This window comes from Schistocerca nitens, chromosome 3 (genome assembly GCF_023898315.1).
Source record: "Schistocerca nitens isolate TAMUIC-IGC-003100 chromosome 3, iqSchNite1.1, whole genome shotgun sequence".
NCBI lineage: Eukaryota > Metazoa > Arthropoda > Insecta > Orthoptera > Acrididae > Schistocerca > Schistocerca nitens.
This window is the reverse complement of record NC_064616.1, coordinates 270292671-270315981: the sequence shown is the minus strand read 5'-3', so window position 1 is coordinate 270315981 and position 23311 is coordinate 270292671. Positions and strand designations below refer to the sequence as shown.

Genomic DNA, 23311 nt, shown 5'->3' with positions numbered 1-23311 from the left:
TAGCCTCCATTTCCAGGAAATTACGCATGTGCACGCGTATTTCTGCTGTTGGAAATTTATGTGCATGCACAAAGTTGAACACAAAAAAAGCATAGTGTGGATGCTCCTTGCAAACTGTGGAGGGGAGTATTTCAAAGGAGACCATGCACAATAAGTAAAAGATAAAATTTTTGGACAAAGTTCCAGAATTTTTTGAACAGACCTCGTATGTGATTCACAGAAGTTGGTGTTGTTGGGAAAGATCCACGGGTTGTGAAGCTGCCATTAAAATTGAGCGCGTTGTGCTAAGCAAGTCTGCTTTTGGTCACATTTTGGTGGTGGCCATTCATTCCAGTGGACAACTGGTTGTTGGTCTTGTCCACACAAAACACTGTTCAGAAATCATTGCAGAGCTGGTGTGTGGCAGGACTGCTTCTATATGTAGCCCTGTGTCTGGTAGGATAAGCCCATAACAGGACTGGAGTAGGATGTGTGCGAGTGTATCAGACAGGTCTTCCATGCGGGTATGACCCATTAAGCAAGAGATTGGAAGCAGGTTGGTGTAAGGATGGAATAGGATACTGCATAGGTTGAGTGAATGGAAGAATACAACAGTGGGAAGGATTGTGGGTAGGATTTTCCTTAGTTCTGTACAAAATGATAAGTAGTCAAAGCCCTGGGGAAGGATATGGCCCAGTTGTTTCTGTCAGCGATGGGTGATAGGGTCATGTGGATATGACATTGGCCTGTGGACTATATTTGTTATGTCTGTCTGTGAGGGCCTTAGTAAAATCTTCCACATATTGATCAAGATATTGCTTGTCACTGCAGATGTGACATTCACAGATTCCTGGACTATATGGGAGTGACTATTTAGTTTGGAAACACAGGCAGTTATCAAAATGCAGGTACTGTTGATGGTTAATGGGTTTGATATGAATAAGTTTCGGATGGAGCTGTTAGAGATGGAGGCCAATGTAGAGGAAGGTGGCATGATGGTCTGTGGAGGTCCAGGTGAATCAAATGAGAGAGAAGGTGCTGAGGCTGTGGAGGAATTTGGATAATGCGTCTTGACCCTGGGTCCAAATCGTGAAGGTATGATCAGTGAACTTAAATCAGATAAGGAATTTTGGATTCTGGGTGCCTAGGAAGGTTTCCTCTATATGGGCCATAAATAGATTTGTTATGCCATGGATTTGTTTGTATATCTTTCCCTGAGAGGAGTAGAATTTTTGTGTTGGTATTTAGTTAGTTATGTGTGAAAAGAATTAAGTCTGAAGGACGATGGGGGATAGTGTGTTAGATAGTGACAAGGTGATGGGTATGGGGAATGTTGTTGTTTAGGTAGGTTGGGTGGGAATGTCTGATAGTTACGGAAGTAGTTTCTCTCTTTGACGTGGGAAGCTAGGCTATGGGCAGCTGGTTTTTTCAGTGAGAGCACATTAACCAGCTGCAATGAAAATAGTTTCATGCAAACAATAGGCAACTAATTTTGCAAAGTTCAGTTGACAGTAAAAAAAAATTATGCCCTACTGTATTTACCCAAGTGAAGGACGATCCTGATTGTAAGACAACCCCCTTTTTCTTTTTAAGAGGCTCCTTGATAAAAAATTATTTTTTAACGTATTCTGACTATTAAACTTACAAACTTTTATTGATGCAAGTGATCTGTCTAATAAGTATACATTTCACATATTCTAAATTTATGCCGTTTATTGATTGTTGTTTACCTTAATTTTTATCTTCACTGCCTGTTGTTTGTATTATTGTCAATCATCATCGTAACAGAACAGCTGTGTAACTTGTACCTCTGTTGTCACAAATATTTCTTTATTTCATCCGATGTTGCGATTTGAGAGGTTGTGGTTACTGTAGGACCTGAGAACAAAGCCCCCCCCCCCCCCCACACACACACACACACCCTCCTTGGACACAGCAGATTTCACTTCTGTACTGATATGAGAATGTTACAATGTCTCTTGCTTCCAAACATATCATCTGCCCCTCTCTGTCTTACTGACTGCATTGAACAAGCAGTTGATACACCCCTTCACTTGTTTCCATCATACCTCATGGGAAGAGTCTACAACATTGGTGCATGGAACACACAAGTACACCACTGGTCCCCATCTAGACCTTTAGCATCTCTTTCATAAATGTGTGCTGTTGTTGAGAATTTGTCCAGTTTTAAGTCGGTTTGATTCAGAGTGCAAATGGATTCAGCAAACTACAGTTTAAACGTGGTAGATGTTCATAAAAAGCCAAAGAATGCATTACACATTCCCACAGTTGGCTGCACGATGAAATTTCTTCCTACTCAGCACTACCCACCTTGCCCTCACCATAATTCTCAGCCAAGCTGGGTCAGTGTTTCCCCTCCATCTTTTCATAGTGCTGTTCTAGAGCAGCAGTGAAACATGGATGGCAGTATCATCTAGGGTGCAGGTCATATGTAACAACAGCAATTTGGGACACCATTTGTTCCAGCTTCAGCCTTCCCCATCTCCTTTGCTTCCCTTTTAGCTCCAGAAGCATTCATAACAGTGCTGAATGTGCTCTGCTTACAATCCTACACACTACCTGTTGGACATCTATGGCCAAATACCACTAAAAATTTCCTCTTAGGGGATTCAGTCTCAGTGCTTCTAGTATGTGTTTCCTACCACTCTTTTTTATACTTTGCTGAAAACAGTGGCAAGAACCTACTGCTACAGTTACAAATTTGTAATAACCGTGGGAGCCCAAATAACACGGTAGTTGGAGGCATGCTTTAGTACTGCGTTATAGCGTACCTGCGGTATAATGAGAGTGAGCCCTGTAATGACAAACTACACTCTGGGAAATGGAAAAAAGAACACATTGACACCGGTGTGTCAGACCCCACTGCGAGAGGGCTGTACAAGCAATGATCACACGCACGGCACAGCGGACACACCAGGAACCGCGGTGTTGGCCGTCGAATGGCGCTAGCTGCGCAGCATTTGTGCACCGCCGCCGTCAGTGTCAGCCAGTTTGCCGTGGCATACGGAGCTCCATCGCAGTCTTTAGCACTGGTAGCATGCCGCGACAGCGTGGACGTGAACCGTATGTGCAGTTGACGGACTTTGAGCGAGGGCGTATAGTGGGCATGCGGGAGGCCGGGTGGACGTACCGCCGAATTGCTCAACACGTGGGGCGTGAGGTCTCACAGTACATCGATGTTGTCGCCAGTGGTCGGCGGAAGGTGCACGTGCCCGTCGACCTGGGACCGGACCGCAGCGACGCATGGATGCACGCCAAGACCGTAGGATCCTACGCAGTGCCGTAGGGGACCGCACCGCCACTTCCCAGCAAATTAGGGACACTGTTGCTCCTGGGGTATCGGTGAGGACCATTCGCAACCGTCTCCATGAAGCTGGGCTACGGTCCCGCACACCGTTAGGCCGTCTTCCGCTCACGCCCCAACATCGTGCAGCCCGCCTCCAGTGGTGTCGCGACAGGCGTGAATGGAGGGACGAATGGAGACATGTCTTCTTCAGCGATGAGAGTCGCTTCTGCCTTGGTGCCAATGATGGTCGTATGCGTGTTTGGCGGCGTGCAGGTGAGCGCCACAATCAGGACTGCATACGGCCGAGGCACACAGGGCCAACACCCGGCATCATGGTGTGGGGAGTGATCTCCTACACTGGCCGTACACCACTGGTGATCGTCGAGGGGGCACTGAATAGTGCACGGTACATCCAAACCGTCATCGAACCCATCGTTCTACCATTCCTAGACCGGCAAGGGAACTTGCTGTTCCAACAGGACAATGCACGTCCGCATGTATCCCGTGCCACCCAACGTTCTCTAGAAGGTGTAAGTCAACTACCCTGGCCAGCAAGATCTCCGGATCTGTCCCCCATTGAGCACGTTTGGGACTGGATGAAGCGTCGTCTCACGCGGTCTGCACGTCCAGCACGAACGCTGGTCCAACTGAGGCGCCAGGTGGAAATGGCATGGCAAGCCGTTCCACAGGACTACATCCAGCATCTCTACGATCGTCTCCATGGGAGAATAGCAGCCTGCATTGCTGCGAAAGGTGGATATACACTGTACTAGTGCCGACATTGTGCATGCTCTGTTGCCTGTGTCTATGTGCCTGTGGTTCTGTCAGTGTGATCATGTGATGTATCTGACCCCAGGAATGTGTCAATAAAGTTTCCCCTTCCTGGGACAATGAATTCACGGTGTTCTTATTTCAATTTCCAGGAGTGTATGTGTAGAAAGTTAGGAAGAAAACATAAGGCAATATTATACATACTGCACTACACTATATTTAAATTTAAAGAATATTAGAAGTAAACAATTTATGAAGCTTACCAAATAGGGTACAGCAATTAGACAAACATCACACAAAGGTTGACCAAATGACAACGTGAGTTTCAATGCTTTATATTAAGTGCACTATCGAATATAGTATCATGATTTACAACACTATCTGCAAACTGCAGTACATCATTATTCTACTGCTTTAAAGAAGTCTGTTACCTTTCTTTGGTGGGTCACTTGATGCAGTTTCTTTAGTGCGTATTATTTTATGGTTGTCAGGTGCAACAACTCAATTTGGTTTGATTCAGTTTGTCACTATATCCAGGTAATTACTTTACTTATATTATCCAATATTCCACTTGTTCTGGGAACATAATCTGTACTTTCTTCATCATCATCATCATCATCCTTGGCTACTTCACTACTCTCATTTCGAACAGCATCAATAATCAGCATAGGAATCACACAGCCAACCAGTTGCTAATAACTGTTTACTAAATTGACCTAGGTTTCAATATTCCTAAGGATCTCTTCATCAGAATGAAATTTTAATATACCATAAAGGTACAATGCGATAAAGCAGTGGCCAAAGGTTCGAGAAGACATTCTGAAGTCAAAACTTGAAGCATGTTCAAGCCTTTGGCACATATGCCTTGCTAGGAACTACATCAGACTCTGATGCCAAAGGCTTGAACATGTTTAATTTTAATTTTTGACTTGAGCATATCTGCTCAAAACTGTGACCATTGCTTTCTTACAAAATAATGTTACAGTTTCTTAAAATTTAATTCTGATGAAAACATCCTTAGAGGTGTCAAAACCTAGGTCGGTGTACCAAACAGTTATTTGCAACCAGTTTGCTGTGTGATTCCTATGCTGAAAATTATATACGAATGCTGAGAGAAGCATCAATAATGTACATGTCATCTGTGATCTCCAAAATCGGTTATTCCTTTTCAACAACCACGCAACGATTCAAGTTTTCAAGATCAATATTGCTCTGTAGAACATCACATGCAGACTGTATGTCACTGCTGTTGAAATCTATATCACTACAGTGTTCATCTGTTGCATTTTCTTCAGTGGAACACTTGTTCCAGCAATTCCTAATAGAGGTCAAACCAGTGCTTCGCTACCCCAGGCTTACTGAATACGGAATAATCTTTAGATATGCAGATTTCAAGAACATTTCTATTGCCTCATGCGAATTTACTGTTCAGGTGAGCAGTTCACAGCAATAATGAGCCTTAAATGCTCGTATGATGCCATGATCAAGTGGCTGAATTAATGGTTTTTTTTTTTTTTTTGGCAAAAATAAAGTTCTTGTTTTTTGACCTTCTGATTGCAGCTGGATGAGCTTGGACAGTGAGGAAGGATTTGTAGTGTCTGCTAGCTTAAATGACTGTAGGTACTTTCTCACTGACTGAACAAACTCTTCTTGAAACCTGATGGTGAAAATGTTGCACCAGCCAAGCATTCTTTGAACACCTGTAAGTGAATTATAATGAAGAGGTGTTTACATGTGTGAAATATCTTGAGCTTTTACTTTTACCTAAACAAAGAGGGTTCAGTTTATGGCTGCCCGATTTATTTGTGGTGAAGAGGAGGGTTCTTCTGGCCTCTGGAAGCGATTGATAATAAAATGCCTTTTCTTCACAGTTATACACTTGATGATCATTTAAATTTTCATCCACCATTATTTTTTTGTAAAATTTCAAGAAACTGTAAAGCAGACTGACTGTGGCAACAGCTTGCTTCTCCTTCAGTGGTTGTTTGACGAATTCCATGGCAACATTTCCATCTTGAAAACCATCCATGAAAGCTAAAAAAAACTTTGTTGTCATGTACATCAAAGTGAAAATTTTTGGAGTGAGCATTAATAAAGTGGCACACCTTCTCTTCTTTTTATTAAAAACCACCTGTAAAGACATTCATCTGGTTCACTGTCTTTTCATAATTTAGTCCTTTCTCTGTCCATTCCCACACCACTCTCAACTGTGCTTACAAAACTTCTAAATTTATTCTCTTTTTTTTTAGCCATCTGCTGATTGTTCCTTCAGGTACACCACACTCACGTGATAAACTTTCTTTAGTTTCATTGTCCTCCATATGATAACTAATTTTTAGTTTATCACTCATAGAATATGGTTTTCGTTTCTGTGATGTCATAACGAGCCCACAGAAATCTAGACAATAAGTGAATACTCTATGATCAACATGATGGTTGTGCTCATTTTGACTATTGCCAAACTCTGTGGCATAGTCACTTCGTTGACTATGTCACAATGTTAACCATGAGATGTGTATTCAGAGCTTCTGTCCAGCAACAATTGTGATAGGTTGATAAGACAAACCAAAGGTTGAGTTTAGTTATGTGTATCTATTTTGATTATTGCTTAGAGAGCTTGGAGGTTGCAGCAGTAAGTAATATTGCAGAAAGGCTACATGCAGACTGTAATAAGATCTTTTTTCCGTGTTGATATTTTATTTTGGGGGACATACTTATATTGTGTTACATCTGAATCCCCAGTGTATCAGACTGCAATATATTGGGCTTCTGCTGTATTATATAGACTAACATGTAGTTATATTTCAAGTATATTAATTTTATCAGAAATAAGCATTTCATTAGTTATAAAAAAGTGTTTGCAATTAGTTTAAATAAGATCTGTATATGTGCTAAATAATCACTAGTAGGAATTTGGAGCTTGCCACTGTATCCATAAAGTTTTATTTGAATTTTTCAATTCATAAGTAAAACTTGTAAACCCTAGGTGACATGCTTGTTGTTTTAAAATATTGTGTCTCATAAAAACGTTATTTTTGATGCAACTCATTAAGAATGTAAATAACATGGAAATAGTAATTTTGAATCGCACGTTAATAAAATTGTGTTAGCAGGAAAATAAAGCGTTAACTTTGTGCCAAGGTGAAAGTGAATCTTGTGGTGGGTGTGAGCCATACTTAAATAAAAAGGTTATACAATTTGTTTTACATGTCTGTTTTCTCTTATAATTTTTAAATTTCTTTGATCGTTTGGCAGAAAACCTTGAACTTCTTGAGAGAGGCGAAATGAAGCAAGAATTCACCAATTTTTCAACTACTGGCATGTTGGGTGGTAGCGAAGAAAGTGATGATGAAGTTGAAAGTAATGGGCCTAACACTCCAGTGTCACCCAATGTGTTACCAGAGCTCGATATTAACAGTATGGTTGTGCCTGGTGATTCATTCGATGAATCAAGTCTAGACTTTGATATTGAGGTGGGTAGTTTATTTATTCAGTTTTAAGTCCTTAGTTGCCTCTTTATTCATTATTATGTTTATTTCATGTACACTGCTGGCTATTAAAATTGCAACACCAGGAAAGATAGCAAATAAGGAAATTTTACCTACTGTGCCTATAGGGTATATTACGAGGAATATACGGTTAAATTTGTTGGTGATTTGGGGGTATACAGGGTGTGAAATTTAGTACACATAGTTGCTACCTCATGCAGAAAAACAGCTCCATTCCCACTGGGCGCTGAGTCAAACTGAGATTGGATGACAGATACGGGTACAACATTCTGTGGTGTTTCACCTCTGTACCAGAGTTCATTAGTTGTAGTGGCTGGCAAGTGGTGGTGTCTCAGTAATGGCAACACATGACCGGATGTTTTCAGTGGGTGGGATATCTGGAGAACATGCTGGCTGAGACAGCAGTTGAACATCATCTTTTCAGATCGGGATAGCACAGGCAATATGTGGTCTCGCATTATCTTTTCAAAATGTAATGTCAGAAGACATGGTGTGACCACCGTCCTTAAAATGTCAGAAATGTAATGGCTGCTGTGTGGATTACAAGCTATGTGAACTGGAGGCAAATGTGTTGTTTACCCAATGGCACCTCTCGTCGATACGCCAGGTGTGATGCCCGTATGGTGGTGAAAAAAGTAATCTGTCAACATTCGTTCTCCTCAAAGTTGCCACACATCAGTAGAGTCACCATAATGCTGCTCACAGAACCTGGACTAAAAAAAAAAAAAAGGTGCCACTCCTGTGTCCAGTGTTGTCATCAGGCGCGCCATTGACAGTGTACCTTTCACTACCACTGCATTAAAGGGAGCTGTAGCAACGGTTTGTGCCAACAGCTCGTGCTATTCCAGATTTGTTGCTTCTTCCCAGTGTGTGCCTGCTTTGCTGCAGACGAACACATTTCCTGATTGAGGTACATGACGTGCCTGTTTGGTCTTGCGTGGCCCGACAGACAATAAATCTTCCCTCTCAGATGCTAACCAGGTGGGACAGCTGAGATCCTGTGTGGCTCGAATGTGGCTCTCCTGAACCCACCGATTCTGTATTTGTGTGACAGTTGCAGGATCCCACCAACACGAGTAGCAATATTGCAAAACAATAATATTTATAGCCCGCGTCCCTGCTGGTGTTGAATTCACACACATTCTGGTAGACATTTCTGCATCTTACATAAGATGTAACACGATCTTCTCACACACAGTCGGCATTTAAATTCGATATCTGAATGAAGAACCTGCTGTACTCCTACCTACTTTGTGTGTTGTGGTGAAATGCTAATCATTTGCACATCCAAAAGTGTAGTAAACTTCATACCGATTTTAGGTTTGCTATTGTGCGCGATATTGTGATTTTAATGCCTGACAGTGTAATTTTATTATTTATGACAGCATAGATTTACACACAATTTTTTCTGTGATTGTAGTTCTTAGGCATCACTACCAAATCTTTCTTGCAAAATCTTCTGATTTAATTTTTTGGCCTTTTCCGTGGAACGGGTTGCATGCTGTCTAATCAAAAATTCTGCAAGAATGATTTGGTACAACCACCATGAACCTGTGTTGTTGGGGGGGGGGGGGGGGGTTCATAGTTGGAAAGTTCCTGTTGATTTTATTTTCTCAGTAAGACAGTGGCACCTGTTGTTGGCAAGTGGCGCAAGATTCTGCTCACTTGACTTGCTGGATTCCTTCATTTGTTCCTTTACATGTGTGCAACATATGTGGCAGTCGAGTAAAAAAGGGATCACTTCTATGTGTTTTTTAAAATTTTGTGGTAGGACTGAATGCAAATCATTGTATGTAGCATTTGCAATGTGTTTTTGGCAAGTTACACCTTTCAAAGCAACAGTTGACCTTTGGTTTAATAAATTCAGATGTTTTTGAAATGCACTTGAAGGCACTTTTTAGTTGGGACAAATGGCCACAGCATACTGGTTTACAAGTGTAGCCAATGATCAAAAAGGATTTCCACCAGTGCACTCTTGGCACCAGATTGGTGATGATTTATAACATTCTGTATTTGAATCGTTGGGTTGAAAATATGTAATGTTATTGAATACCAAACACATTTGTTAGCGTCTGCATACAAAATTGTAAAGCATAAATGTACCAGATGACTATGGATTTTGGAATACTGTATAATGGTTCAAATCCAGTTGGATTGTAAGGAATGATGACAGCTGAGATAATCACTTATTATTTGCAATTAGATTAATATTTACAAGTCAACCTACACATATTTGCCGTTTCATGTGGCGCACATCCATGATCTAAGGACAGCAGACCAATCAAGAATCCATTCACCCACTGTCCTCACCATCGCTGCAGCGAGTGTACCATTCTGTTTCCTATTGACCATTGTCCATCAGGTGAAATATCTCCAGAGATTGCAGCATTATCTCAGGTGGCTCTGTCGAATGCAGCAACCAAATATAACAGCCACCAAAGAAATATTAATTTCTTCTCAACATAATACAAGTAACCTAAGTCCTTGTAAATCATGGGAAAGAACACAAGAAATACACAATCATTACTTTTTCAACCAGGTATTATGTCCATAGGGTGTATGACTGGTGCGTGGCAATCACCATCACATAAAGAAAAAATACATTGAAACATAAAAAAATGATGAAATGCACTGAGACTGCTACAAGGTACACACACAACAAAGAAAAGAAAATGTACAGGATAAAAAACACGGATGCACTGTTCACTTTTGTATCACCTCACTCAGTAAAGGACATAGCTTGCAGAGTGGTCTCTCGAAAAGCCCTTGTGGTGTCGAATAGTAGCCACTTGCAATATTCCATTGTGCCCAGGGTGCACTCTTATGATGGCCAGCTTCCAGCATAATGAGGCAGCTTATCTACCCATAATACAACCCATGCGCCGGGTTGCACTTTCTGACTGTGGACTGTCCACTTGGTCCACTGCTGCAGGTGATGTATGTAGTCAGATGACCAGTGCCACCAAAAGATGTGGATCCCTTGCTGCAGAAGTTCCTACCTTGTGAGCAAGCTCAGGTTGGCTGTACCTAGATCTGGCTTGAGGGGTGCTTTGATTGTGGTTCTAATCAGGAAGTGACATGGGGTTAGAACTTAGGGATCAGTAGGATAGCAAGATAGTGGCATTAGAGGACAAGAGTTCAAGCAAACCCAATTTGGCAAGCCATCATTGTCAACTCTTCAAATGTTGGGGCAACCCATCGTTGTCAACTCTTCGAATGTTGAGTATATAATTCTCATTGTTCACAGTGTGTGGTTCTTGAAGGACTTTGCTCCTGCTTCCCATATTGTGCCAGTGTGGTGGTGTAGGAAGAATGAAGCACCAGTTGATGCCTTCTTTGTGCATAAAATTTTTCACCTGTGTGTTCTGATAATGACTGCTCACAGCAGCTTGTAACTGGTGGAATCTCCAACTAGCCCCAACAAAGTTTGACCCATTGTCACTGTACAATTTTTGGCACCTACCTTGTCGTGATACAAATCTTCTAATGGCTGACAGGAATGTTCCAGTAGTCATGTTGCTAACTGGCTCCAAATGCTCTGCTCGTTTTGCCAGGTGCACAAATAGAGCAACATAGCACTTTTCCTTTAATTTAAATCGCCATGAGTCAGTTTTCACATAGATCTGTCCTGTGTATTCACTGCCACAACTGAAGAAAGGCCTCACAGTTTCTATATGTTTAAAGGCTGACAAGTCAAGCACTGTTGCAGAATATGCCGGATTGCTTTTGATCTGTTAGGTACCCAGTATAGCTTCCTGAGAGATGTAAGCAACAGGTGACACCCAGCTTGAGAAAGATGATGATGATCGCCTTCCACTATTAGTCTTGTGAAATGATGGTGAAGAGGCAGTGTATATCATGTCATTGAGGATAAGATGCAGTGATTTGAGCTTACAATTGCAAGACAATTCAGCAGTTACTGTTGTCCTTTGCAGTTATTGTTATCCGCTGCAATCATGACAACTTCGAGAATCGATATGATACCGTCTGGGATTGCTCTGCTGTTGTGACAGAGGACTGTAGCTCCTTCTGGCATCTACTGAAATTTATAAAGGTTAGAGGTGTCTATTACAGATCATTCTTTAAGACAACCAGGTCCATCCCACTACAGGCTGTTTTTTTTTTTTTTTTTTTTGCATGCTTGCAGGAGATACTCTTCCATGACACTGGATGAGCTGGGTTCTGCATTGTAGATATTTGGTTCCACACTGTGGCTGTTTTGATTTCCTATCTACCTGACACACAGTACCCCTTAATGTTTTCATGTTGCCTCATGAACTTAGTGTAGCTTCCCTTAATATTCATTTCTCCCACTTGTCTCTGCGTAACCTGAGAGAAGCGTTCGCTGCAGTGTGGAAAGAACCGCCTGATTGACTTCGCTGTCCATGGACAATGAATCTGCCTGTGGAATTTTTCTTCGTTTCTTGCACAAAGTGTGTCTCATACCGTTCCTTCTCTTTCATCGTTATACCTTGATGTAATTCTATCTCCCAGAACAGAACTTGTTTGAACATCAGTGTCCCGTTGTTGTTGTTTTTTTTTTTTTTTTTTTTTTTTTTTTTTTTTTTTTTTTTTTTTTTTTTTTCAAAGCACAATACAACTGGCCACCATGAAAAAGTGATAAACTCTGCCTTTTGATACTGGCCTGAAATGACCCAACCTAGTTCTGTTTCTTGAAGCACGGGATGATCAATTCCTGTGGAGGTAGTCCTTGCCTTCCTAATGTATGGAGAAAATTCTGCTCATAGCAAAATGTCGATCTTGCCAGGTGACCAAAACTCTCTATCAGCAAGTTGAACATATGACAAGTTCCATGTACGTGGTTTAATTAGTTGTTCCAGCAGGGTGTCATTTACCTTTGGCAAAACTGGACAGTCGACAGACAGCACGAAGTTACTTATGCAAGAGCCCACCAGTGCCAAGACATGGTGTTTTGTTACTCAGCAGGTTGCACCTATTTCCTGAGTTGGTACTCTGCTGTGCCACCTGTGAAGTCTGAGGCATTTTACATGTTTCTGATATGAAGCATGATTGCGACTCAGAATCTAATACAGCACAAGTCTGCCATTTTCCATTGTCAGCTTGCAACTGTAGTCTTCCTGTCACAGGGAGCACTTGTTTACCTGGGGTGATCAATGAACAATAATTCGATGTACTTGACTGACATTTGCCATTGTGTTCATGTTGCATATCACTTGGACAATTCTTCCTTGTCCTATCTTGTGTGCATTGGGATTATGCATGTGGCAATGTGTGATATCATTTCCCACAAGTATGGCAGGTAACTGATCTGCAGTTAGAAGCCCTCTGATTGCTCAAGACAGTTGTAGCACAAGTTATTGTGCATATCCCAGCAGCTTTTTATTTGCTACATGTGGCTTGTTTGAATTCATAGCACATGTGCAATGTGTGAGCATGGCGTATACAACCTGGGAGATCCGGAAAAAAATCTGGGAATTTTTTTGTGCAGGAGAAAACCAGGAAAAACCCGGGAATTTTTTAGAATTCTGGGAATTTTTCATTGTATTTGTTTTCAGTTACATTTTTGTAATTTTGACTGGTAAGAGCTGATACTCTAACAAAGGATATTACTGTATCCCGCTACTGCAGAATAGTATTGCTGCAATAAAACATGAACGAGAGAAAAAACAAAATTTAAATTGCGAAGAAAATGCGCCATATAGAACAATGACACACAGTGCTCATGCAAGCATCTGCCAACAGCAAAATGTGTCAAGGCTGAAGGAAGACTATGCAATGCTTCGTAACAACAAATTGCCTCTGATGAGCATGACGTGACAACTGTATACATTACATTCGTTTCAACAGTTATGAGCAGGATCATACGCATGCACAGTTGACTAGTACCTCCTCCCGCTTCTGGTTACAGAAATGTGGATGTTGGCTGTGTAAGCAGTCGCAGCAAGCAGGTAGATGCTACTGGGAAAAATTTAACCGCCGCGCCCAAGCTGTCAGATTCATGCATGTGCAGCAGGCCTGGATCTGGGAGGGAAAAAACTTTGTTTCACAAAGCGCCTAGTATCCACCACACATTGGTCTATAGGTTATTCATATGACTTTGAAGCACATCCCTCTCGATTTTTGAACACATTCTAAGTTGATTTCTGAATGAATCATAAGTTGCTTTGTGAATGTGTGCATAGTGTACGTGATGTCTCTGTCAGGGAAATCCTCGTCGCATCTAGAAACAAACTATCCTGCAGACAAGAGGGGCTATACGAACTGAGCGGAGTAAAGCCGAACTGATAAATGCCAAGCTCTGTCTCATTATGTGGTTGATACGTTTTGCAAATGATGAGCGTTGTTGTAATTACTAGCGAAATCCATAGATTCAGACTACCAGAGTGGAAATAAACAACTAACAGGAATAACAGGTAAGAAAGATTACATATTATCTTCTTGATGTATCCAAGAAAATGAAATTTTTACAGAAAATTTTTGGCCAGATCTCTGACTAGTAAGGGCCAATTGTATGGTCCCCGGCTAGCAGCCGCTTTAAGTTCTATTCTGAAGTAGCGTGGAAAACGCGTTGAACGAACATGTAACCATGCCTAACCGGAGATTAATTGCACGGAAAACGCGTTGAACGAACACGTAATAACGCCTAACTGGAGAACAATCGCGCGCTAACTAAACCAATGATTCTGGCAGAGTTAGTGAAGAAGCATTGGCAGGAATAGTTACAGAATTAGTGATGACAAGACTGTTTGTTAGAATGAGGAAGGAGAAGAAACGGGAACATCACACAAATTATGGAAGAATATGATAATTCCAAATTTGTATAAAAATTTCGTACTACTACTTTTCGATCTCATGCTTGAGAAACTGGAGCGTATGAATGAAGTGAAATGTGAAACTATTTCCTAACGTCAAGCATTTTGCTTGTAGTAGGTCTAATAGGCATTTGGTATTGGTACTTTGTGAATTATATTCTGTCGTGTTATAAAAATGACCATTTGTGCCAAAACAGTCTCGTTTATTTGGTGTTTGTTAGAATAGCTGCAGTATTAGAAAAGCCTATTTTGTTTTATCTAGCAGACAGTGACAAAAGAGATGTAATCAGATCGAGAAACCACATCAATCTTGGGTCCTATTTGTATTAACAGGTTTTCAGTATTAGATTCAGTATTCGATTTTTCATATAGCAAAACGTTTAACGAACTTTGATGAAGTAATAGATTCTTTCGCAGAAGGGAAAGCACGCTATGTAAAGCTGTAGCAAGATTAGAGAAAAAAAATCTAGGAGCTAAGGTTTGAAGAAATGTGTGCTGTCTTGCTTGTCTTAACTGGTTTTGTGTATCCTATATTTAATTTTATGTCACATAAAGCAGCAAGTTGTTACCTAATACGGAATTAAAAAATGCAAATTTTCTGAAGAAAATGAGGGCAGGATGTCAAACCGGCTGACTGGAAGCAGGTGAGGCACCACAGGACATTTTAATGTCCACTGTCCTGAATATAGTTCGATGGCATCCATTACAAAATAAACACGCTTCAATTCCACAGAGTGAAATACAGTGACGTGCGATAGAACAATGCTGTGTGAAGAGGCGTGGCACTGCACTTTGGCACACTGAATACCAAATAACATCTCTTACACTTCCTCGAATACATATATTTTATGCATCAGACTTTTCAGAAAGATGTGGTGCCACTATCTAGTATTGCCCCGGTTTGGAAATATCGTAGATCTGAGGCTGATGCGCAGAGCAGTCTGAGCTATAGTGTGGAAGTGGGTAGTCTCCACCTGTGTTTATATATTTAATGGTTTCGCTGTTTCCTCTTCGTTTACATCTCGCACATCAAATGGAAAACAAAATGGTTTTCTGTGCCTGTGAGCTATCAAGTGAATTAAAATACACTCACATAATTACAGAAGGCTAAAGTATGTTATTAGTTTCAGAATTTATTTTATTTCCATCTTTCTGACAGTCAAGCATTAATTCCTTTGCAGAACAGTGAAGTTATTTCTGTCAGTTTGAAAGAAATTTTCTTTTATTAATCTTTTCCGCTGAGGCAGTCAATATATTTGAAACAGAGTGTTTAATTCCACACTATTGGCTAGTTTCAACTGTTTGCAGCATTTCCAGTGCACATTTTCATCTTATAGCACGTATGGCATTATGTCATAATAAAGAACCAAACATGAGATAACACAGTACTGGTACTCCAAGAAAATTTACATCCCAAAAACCACATTGAAAAGCTTAATATCAGGTCGAGGCCTACTGCACTGGAAATCTGGACATACAAATGTGTACTTTAAATATGCACTTTAAATGTGTACATTTTAGTATGGGTCATGAAATTCCGATGCTCTTGGAGTATCCTCCGATGTCTTATTTCTTTTATGGCATAATGTAAGATCTTTTAATGTTTAACACGTACGAACGTACGGGCCTCCTACGTCATCGTAGCTGCGCAAACAAGGTGGCGCCTGTTATGTGGCACTCTCTTGCAACTGCTGAAACTAACCTATTTCTAACAGCTCGCAGAAAAATGTTGCGAAATGCTTTGAAAAGTGCTACATAAGTAAATTTCCTTTTACGCAAGTTGAACTATGAGCGAGAATGTACGATGAAGCTCTTAAATCAGAGAGCGTTCAACTCTTACTTAAAAAATCAACTCTTTGATGATGAGCCACTTAGATGAATTTCGAGTCCAGAAGATCTGACATTTATGTTGTTATTCAAATTTTACTGGCGCATTTATGTGATATATCTTAAAGTGTAATATGCACATAAAAGACCAACATTATATGTGAAAGCTTAGCTTCTCTTGCAGCGTGTTAACCTTTGAGACAAATATTATATGTGAAAGCTTTGCTTTTCTTGTAGCAACTCTATGTATACTAATTTAAACCATTAACTTTTCCTGTTTGTGTGTTCGCGCTACTTAACAGTGATGTTGCTATTGGCTGACTACATCACGTGTCCTAAGCTCTGAATATCCACTGTCATCGGCTGGCAAGATCACGTGACATGAGCTATGAGTGGATTACAAAAGTCCATCGCAATCTCGATTTCAATGCTTTGGAAAGTAACATGCGGTGTTTGGTGGAATTCAAATTTATACTTTCGTAATACGAAAATATGCAGCGTACATGTTGCTGTACATCAAAGATCTTTCCAAAACATGTCTTTTTCCCTGAGTTTTGTTTTCTAAAGTGCCGGGAAAGTCTACGCCGATGTATAAAACCATAACCATTCAAAGTATTGATAAGTTACACAGTTCCAATAGAAAATGTACTGTCAAATAACAGGGAAAAAGTATGTTTTCACCCAGGAGAAAGTGTATTTTTAACCAGGAAATCCGGGAATTTTTTTTCCTTGTCCACGTATACGCCCTGGTGAGGGTGATTCAGGGTGTATACGACCCGGGAAAAACCCTGGAATTTTTTCATCCGGGAGAAAACCGGGAAAAACCCGGGAATTTTCTAGAATTCCGGGAATTTTTCATTGTTTTAGTTTTAAGTTAAATTTTTGGAACTTTGACTGGTGAGAACGAATACTCTAACAAAGAATATTACTGTATCTCGCTACTGCAGGATAATACTGCAGCAATAAAACACGAACGAAAGTAAAACTTAAGTTGCAAATGTTATGCACCATATACAAGAACAAAACACAGTGTTCATACAAGCGTCTGCCAACAGCAAAATGTGTCAAAGGCCTTAGGAAGACTATGCAGTGTTTCATAACAACAGATTGCCTCCGATGAACGTGACGTCATAACTGTTTACATTACATTCTTTCGAGCGGTTGCAAGTGAGCTTATGTGCATATGCAGTTGAGTCGCGTATGAGTAGTACCTTCTCCCGCGTTTGGCTACAGAAGTGTGGCAGTTAGCTGTACAAGCAATAGCAGCAAGCAGCCAGATGCTATCCGAAAAAATTTTACAGGTGCACCTAAGCTGCCAGATTCACGTATGCCCAACAGGGCCGGGGGAAAACTGGGGTATCTCCCCCGGGTGCAGTTTCAGGTGGGAGGGGGGGGGCAAATTCATATTATTGAGTAAAAAGACCTTGTTTCACAAAGTGCCTAGCATCCAGGACACGTTGGTCTATCGATTTCTCATACGATTTTGAACGCATCCCTGTTAGTTTTTGAACATTTTTGATCATATTCTATATTGATTTCTGAATGAATCGTAAGTTGAATGTTGAACACGTGCATAGTGTACGTGATGTCTTTGCCAGGGGAATCCCCGTTGCATCTAGAAATAAACTTTCCTGCAAACAAAAGGGGACGGGTCTACGTGCAATACACGCTGTTGACTACTTTGACATAGCAGTGCAATTTCGTACACACGTAAGGGTAAATGACAATCGCTGTTTATGTGTTGACTGGGTTTGCAAATGATCAGCTTTGTTATAATTACTAGCGAATTCCATAGTTTCATACTACCAGAGTGGAAATAAACGACTAACAGGAATAAAAGGCAACAAAGGTTATGTATTGTCTTCTCAGTGATCCAAGAAAATGAAATTTTGACAGAAAATTTTTGGCCAGACCGCTACACTGCTAAGGGCCAGTTATACAGTCTCCGGCTAGCAGCTGCTAAAGTTCTATTGTGGACGTAGCGAGGAAAACGCGTTTTACAAACACGTAATAACGTCTAACCGGAGAATAAATGCGGGATAACTAAACTGGTGATTGTGACACGTTTTGTGAAGTTAACCAGAGAATAAATTTTGACACTGGCAGGAATAGTTACAGAATTAGCGATGACAAGATTGTTTTTTAGAACCAGGAAGGAGAAGAAACGGGGACTCCCACAAATTGTGAAAGACTATGACGATTCCAAATTTATATAAAAATTTCGTACTACTACTTTTAGATCTCGTGCTTCAAAAGCTAGAGAGTATGAATGAAATGTGAAACTATATCCTAACATAAAACTTTTTGCTTGTAGTAGGCCTAATAGGCATTTGATATTGGTACTTCGTGGATTATATTCTGTCGTGTTATAAAAATGACCATTTGTGCCAAAACAGTCTCGTTTATTTGGTGTGTGTAACAATTGCTGGAATATTAGACAGGGCTATTTCGTTTTATCTAGCAGACAGTGACAAAATACACGTAATCAAATCGAGAAGCCACACCAGTCTTTGGTACTATTTGTATTAACAGCTTTTCTAGTATTAGACAACGACATTTCGTTTTTTCATGTAGCAAAACGTTGACGAACTTTGATGAGGTAATAGATCCTTTCCTAGAAAGGAAAGCACGCCATATAAAGTTGTAGCAAGATTAGAGAGAAAAAAATGCTAGGACTTCAGGATTGTAGAAATGTGTACTGTCTAGCTTGTCTCCTATCTTCACTGGTTTTATGTATCCTGTATTTAATTTTATGTCACACAAAACAGCAAGTTATTAGCTAATAGGCAATAAATAGTGCAAATTTTCTAAAGAATTCTTGTTCTTCCAGTTACAGATAATCCCATCCGCTATTAATTTTGTGTTTATTATTTTATGAGGGGCAGGATGTCAGACCGGCCGACTGGGGCAGGAGAGGCACCACAGGACATTTTAAATTTCCACTGGCCTGAATATAGTTTGATGGCACCCATTACAAAGTATTACACGTCTGAATTTCACAGAGCGAAATACAGAGACGTGCGATGGAAAAATGCTGTGTGAAGAGGCGTGGCACTGCACTTCGGCACACTTACGACCAAATAACATGTCTTACGTTCTGTGAAACATATGATTTATGTAGCAGACTCTTCAGAAAGATGTGCACTACAAAATGAAGATTTTTTGAAAAGTCGATTTTTTAAATTTTTTGCGTCCTGCCTCAAACGCTTGAGGGAGGGTGAGCGCCACTATCTAATATTGTCCGGGTTCGGAAATATCGTAGATCTCGACCTAATGCACGGAGCAGTCTGAGTTGTGGGGAGATGGTAGTCTCCACGTGACCCATGTTTAAGTGATTTTGTTGTTTCCTCTTCATTTATTGCTCTCACGTCAAATGAAAACAAAACGGATTTCTGTGGCCGGCAGCTATCAAGTGATTTAAAATTCATTCACATAATTACTGAAGGCTAAAATATGTTATTAGTTTCAGATTTTGTTTCCACCTTTCTGACAGTCAAACGTTAATCGCCTTGCAGAACAACGAAGTTTTTTTTGTTGGTTTGTTAAAGAAAACGACTGTTATTAATCTTTTCTGCTGAGGCCAATTTATTTCAAACGAAGTGTTTAATTCCACACTCTTGGCTACTTTCAACTGTTCACTGCATTTCAAGTTCGCGTTTTCATCTTCTAGCACGTATGGTATTATGCTATAATAAAGAACCAAACATGAGATAATATGGTACTGGTACTTCAAGAAAATTTTCATTTGAATCTGGTCCTAAGAATGTGCACTTTAAGCCGACTTATGCATTTTAGCATAGTTCACAGAATTCCCATGCTCTTGGAGTATGTCTTGTTTCTTTTATGAACTAATGTAAGATCTTTTAATGTTTTACACGTTCGGGCTTCCTGCGTCATCGTAGCTGTGCAAGTGCGGCGACGCCTGTCATCTGGTACAACTGCTGAAACAAATCTAACAGGTCGCGGGAAAATATTCCGAATGGATGTTTGAAAAGCGTTATTTTCAAGTAAAGTAAATTTCCTTTTACAGAAGATGAACTCTGTGCGCGAATGTCCGATGAATTTGTTAAATCACAGAGCGTTTGACTCTCATTCAAAAATCAAATCTTTGAGGACGACCATTTAGAATATTTTCGCGCCCAGATCAGACATTTATGTCGTTAAAAATTTTACTGGAACATTTGTGTGATGTATCTTCAAGTGTAACACCCGCAGAAAAGATCAACATTATGTGTGAAAGCTTTGCTTCTCTTGCAGCTTATTAATCAGACACTATACGCGAAAGCTTTTCTTTTCTTATAGCAGCGCTATGTATATTAATTTAAACCATTACCTATTCCTATTTGTGTGTTCACGCTGCTTAACAGTGATGTCGCTATTCGCTGACTACATCACATGTCCTATACTCTGAATGTCCGCTGCCAGCGGCTGGCGAGATGGCTTGACACGACTGGCTTACAATAGTGCATCGCAATCTCGATTTCAATCCTTCGCAAAGTAACATGCCGTGTTTGGTGGAATCCGTATTTATACTTTCGTAATACGAAAATATGCAGTGTACATGTTGCTGCACATCAGACATCTTTCCAAAACGTGTTTTTTCCCCTGAGTTTCATTTTCTAAAGTGCCGGGAAATTCTACGCCAGCGTATAAAACCACAACCATTGAAAGGATTGATAAGTATTACAGTTCTGAGGCAAGGTATACTGTTACTTAACACGGAAAAAATGTATTTTCATCCGGGAGAAAGCGCATTTTTAACCGGGAAATCCGGGAATTTTTTTTTTCCTCGTCCACGTATACACCCTGCTGATTGCATGCGACACATGCAACACTAGTAGTGACGTAAATCTGCCTTGAATACTGAAACTGCTTACCATTGTGACATTCTGTTGTTTATTGTCAGTTATGCCGTGATGTGATGGTACTATACCCTTGACACTTTATGAAGACCTGCATTTATTTCCAAGAAAAGTGCAAGTTGCTTTAAAAGTTGGAAAGCTACTCAAACTCTGACTGGCTTCCAACTTTGCTGTTATAGACTGCTCAGCCATTTGTATAAGGAACTGTGATGTAATTATGTCTCCTGAGGAGTCATCTAGCTGTAATGCCATCAGTACATACACATTCCTTAAAGCCTTGTTCAGTAGTGCACGAAGATCACTTGCACACAGCTGTGTCGTTGCTGGTAGTGTTAACAGTTTCTTTAAGTGTGCTGATGCAATCAGTCAAGGATTGTTGTATCTGTTACAGACTGTGGGGTGGCATGTGAATTAGTGTCGCCATTTACAAGAGCCTGAAAACTATATTTGCAGTCAGCCAGAAAGCGATGGAGAACATACTGACCATAATTTCCAGTCTGCAAGTCCACATTACTCATTGTATTCATTGAAAGAAAATATTCCTACTTGCTATTTAGTCTGCAGGATCAGGAACTATGACTATAATTAAAAATTTTGAGTTGTAACTGATTTATTCCATAAAGTTCACACTCACACACAAACATAATCATTTTCTTGATAATTTAATGATGATGATGATGATGATGATGATGATGTCCCTATCAGAAACAGCACTATTTGCAGTTCAGAGGTGACCTCTATGCGGAGTTGCAGGTAAAATGGTCTACTGCCCTGACCTCTAATCACCACCTTAAAAGTGAAAAATAATCTCACCACTTGCCACACAGTTTTGTCAACATTACTGGCGGCATACAGACAGCTACTTCTGTGAAAACTAAGTGATCGAAGATGGGGTACAGTGTTTGCAAGTTCACTTCGTAATTTTACCGAAGCCACATTTGGCAGCTATCCGGCAGTGACATCGTCCGAGGCACAGTGCTCACAGGTGTTTCACTGAAGCGGACAGTTCGATATATCGGTGAGAGGTCCTGTTCTACTGCCTCACTGGCTGTATTTATATTGGGCACAGCGGACCACTGAATGGAACGTATGCTGTCAATCGCTGTAGGCACAGGTAGCAGCATCTAAATGGCCCCGTTCTCGGATACGTATTCATTAACATCTTTGTTGTGTAACAATTCACAATCTTCATAATTTTTATATAATCAAAGTTAAGTTTGCTGTAACCACTGAAAAAGTTTCAGTTTGACTAGACTTAAACTTTGGCAGTTAGAATTTTTAGAACGGAAGTGACAGTAGAACATGACCATGGAACTGCCTCTCTAAGATTCTTTGTAATGATTGTTATTTACAGTAAAGTCTTGAAACTTGGTACAGGTGTATTAGTTAATCAGTGTAATAGAGTGCTGTGATTAGAACTTCCTATAACAAATACAAATGATACTTCACCTATTATGAATAAGGATGTTTTTGTTCCAAATTTAGTTTTTAATAAATAATTTGAAAAGGAAGATTAATGGAGTAACGTGTTTTAAATATCAAACTGAGTCCATATACAAATTTTCATCTTTCTAATATTTAGCGCCTTCAAGTTGTTTTTAAAATGCCGATTTTGTCCAGAATATTGCCCCAATCAATTTGAGATTTGTAACTTTTTACGGTGACATACATTTGCACATTTTGAACAATTTTTAGCTTTCTAGCTTCATTATTTAACACCACTTTTTAAAAAAATAATATGTTAACATTAATATACTGACAAAACTTGTGAAAGTTATTTTAATTTTCAGTTTCACTCTTACATTATTGTGCAATACTTCGTATGTTACACACAGGCATGTTATGATGATGTGGTGCTAGAGATAGTGAACTGTCCCGGCACACTTACCTGCCTCTGTATCTCTCAGAATGATACAGCACTCATTTCGCCACAAGACCAAATTAAAGGCTGTCTTAAAGTTAGGAATTGGATGATAGCAATTACATTGTGTGCTTTACCAGTTAATGAACTAAGAAAATGATGGTACTTAGTAATGTCCTCTAGTTCCTCATTGTTTATGGAGAAACTCACAAATGTGTTAAATAATCACAGTTTTATGGTGGGCAACTTGATGCTATGTTTTGACACACTCAGCTTCTGACAAAACTTTGTCAGCTGTGTTGGCATGATTTGTCTGAATTGCTCTCATTTTTTTTCAAAACCTCAAAGACCATATTTTTGAATATTTATCTGTCCTCAGCATGAATTTCTACATCTTCAAA

The 23311-nt window shown here is 40.1% G+C and overlaps 1 protein-coding gene across 2 annotated transcripts in view; it reads left to right on the top strand.

Moving 5' to 3' along the window:
• Nucleotides 1-23311, top strand: part of LOC126248236 (forkhead box protein N4) — an 85119-nt gene that overhangs the window by 46513 nt on the left and 15295 nt on the right. For both annotated transcript variants that reach the window (XM_049949070.1, XM_049949071.1), the window contains exon 7: nucleotides 7313-7530. In XM_049949070.1, coding sequence (XP_049805027.1) covers nucleotides 7313-7530 — 218 coding nt within the window. The remainder of the gene's footprint in view (nucleotides 1-7312; nucleotides 7531-23311) is intronic.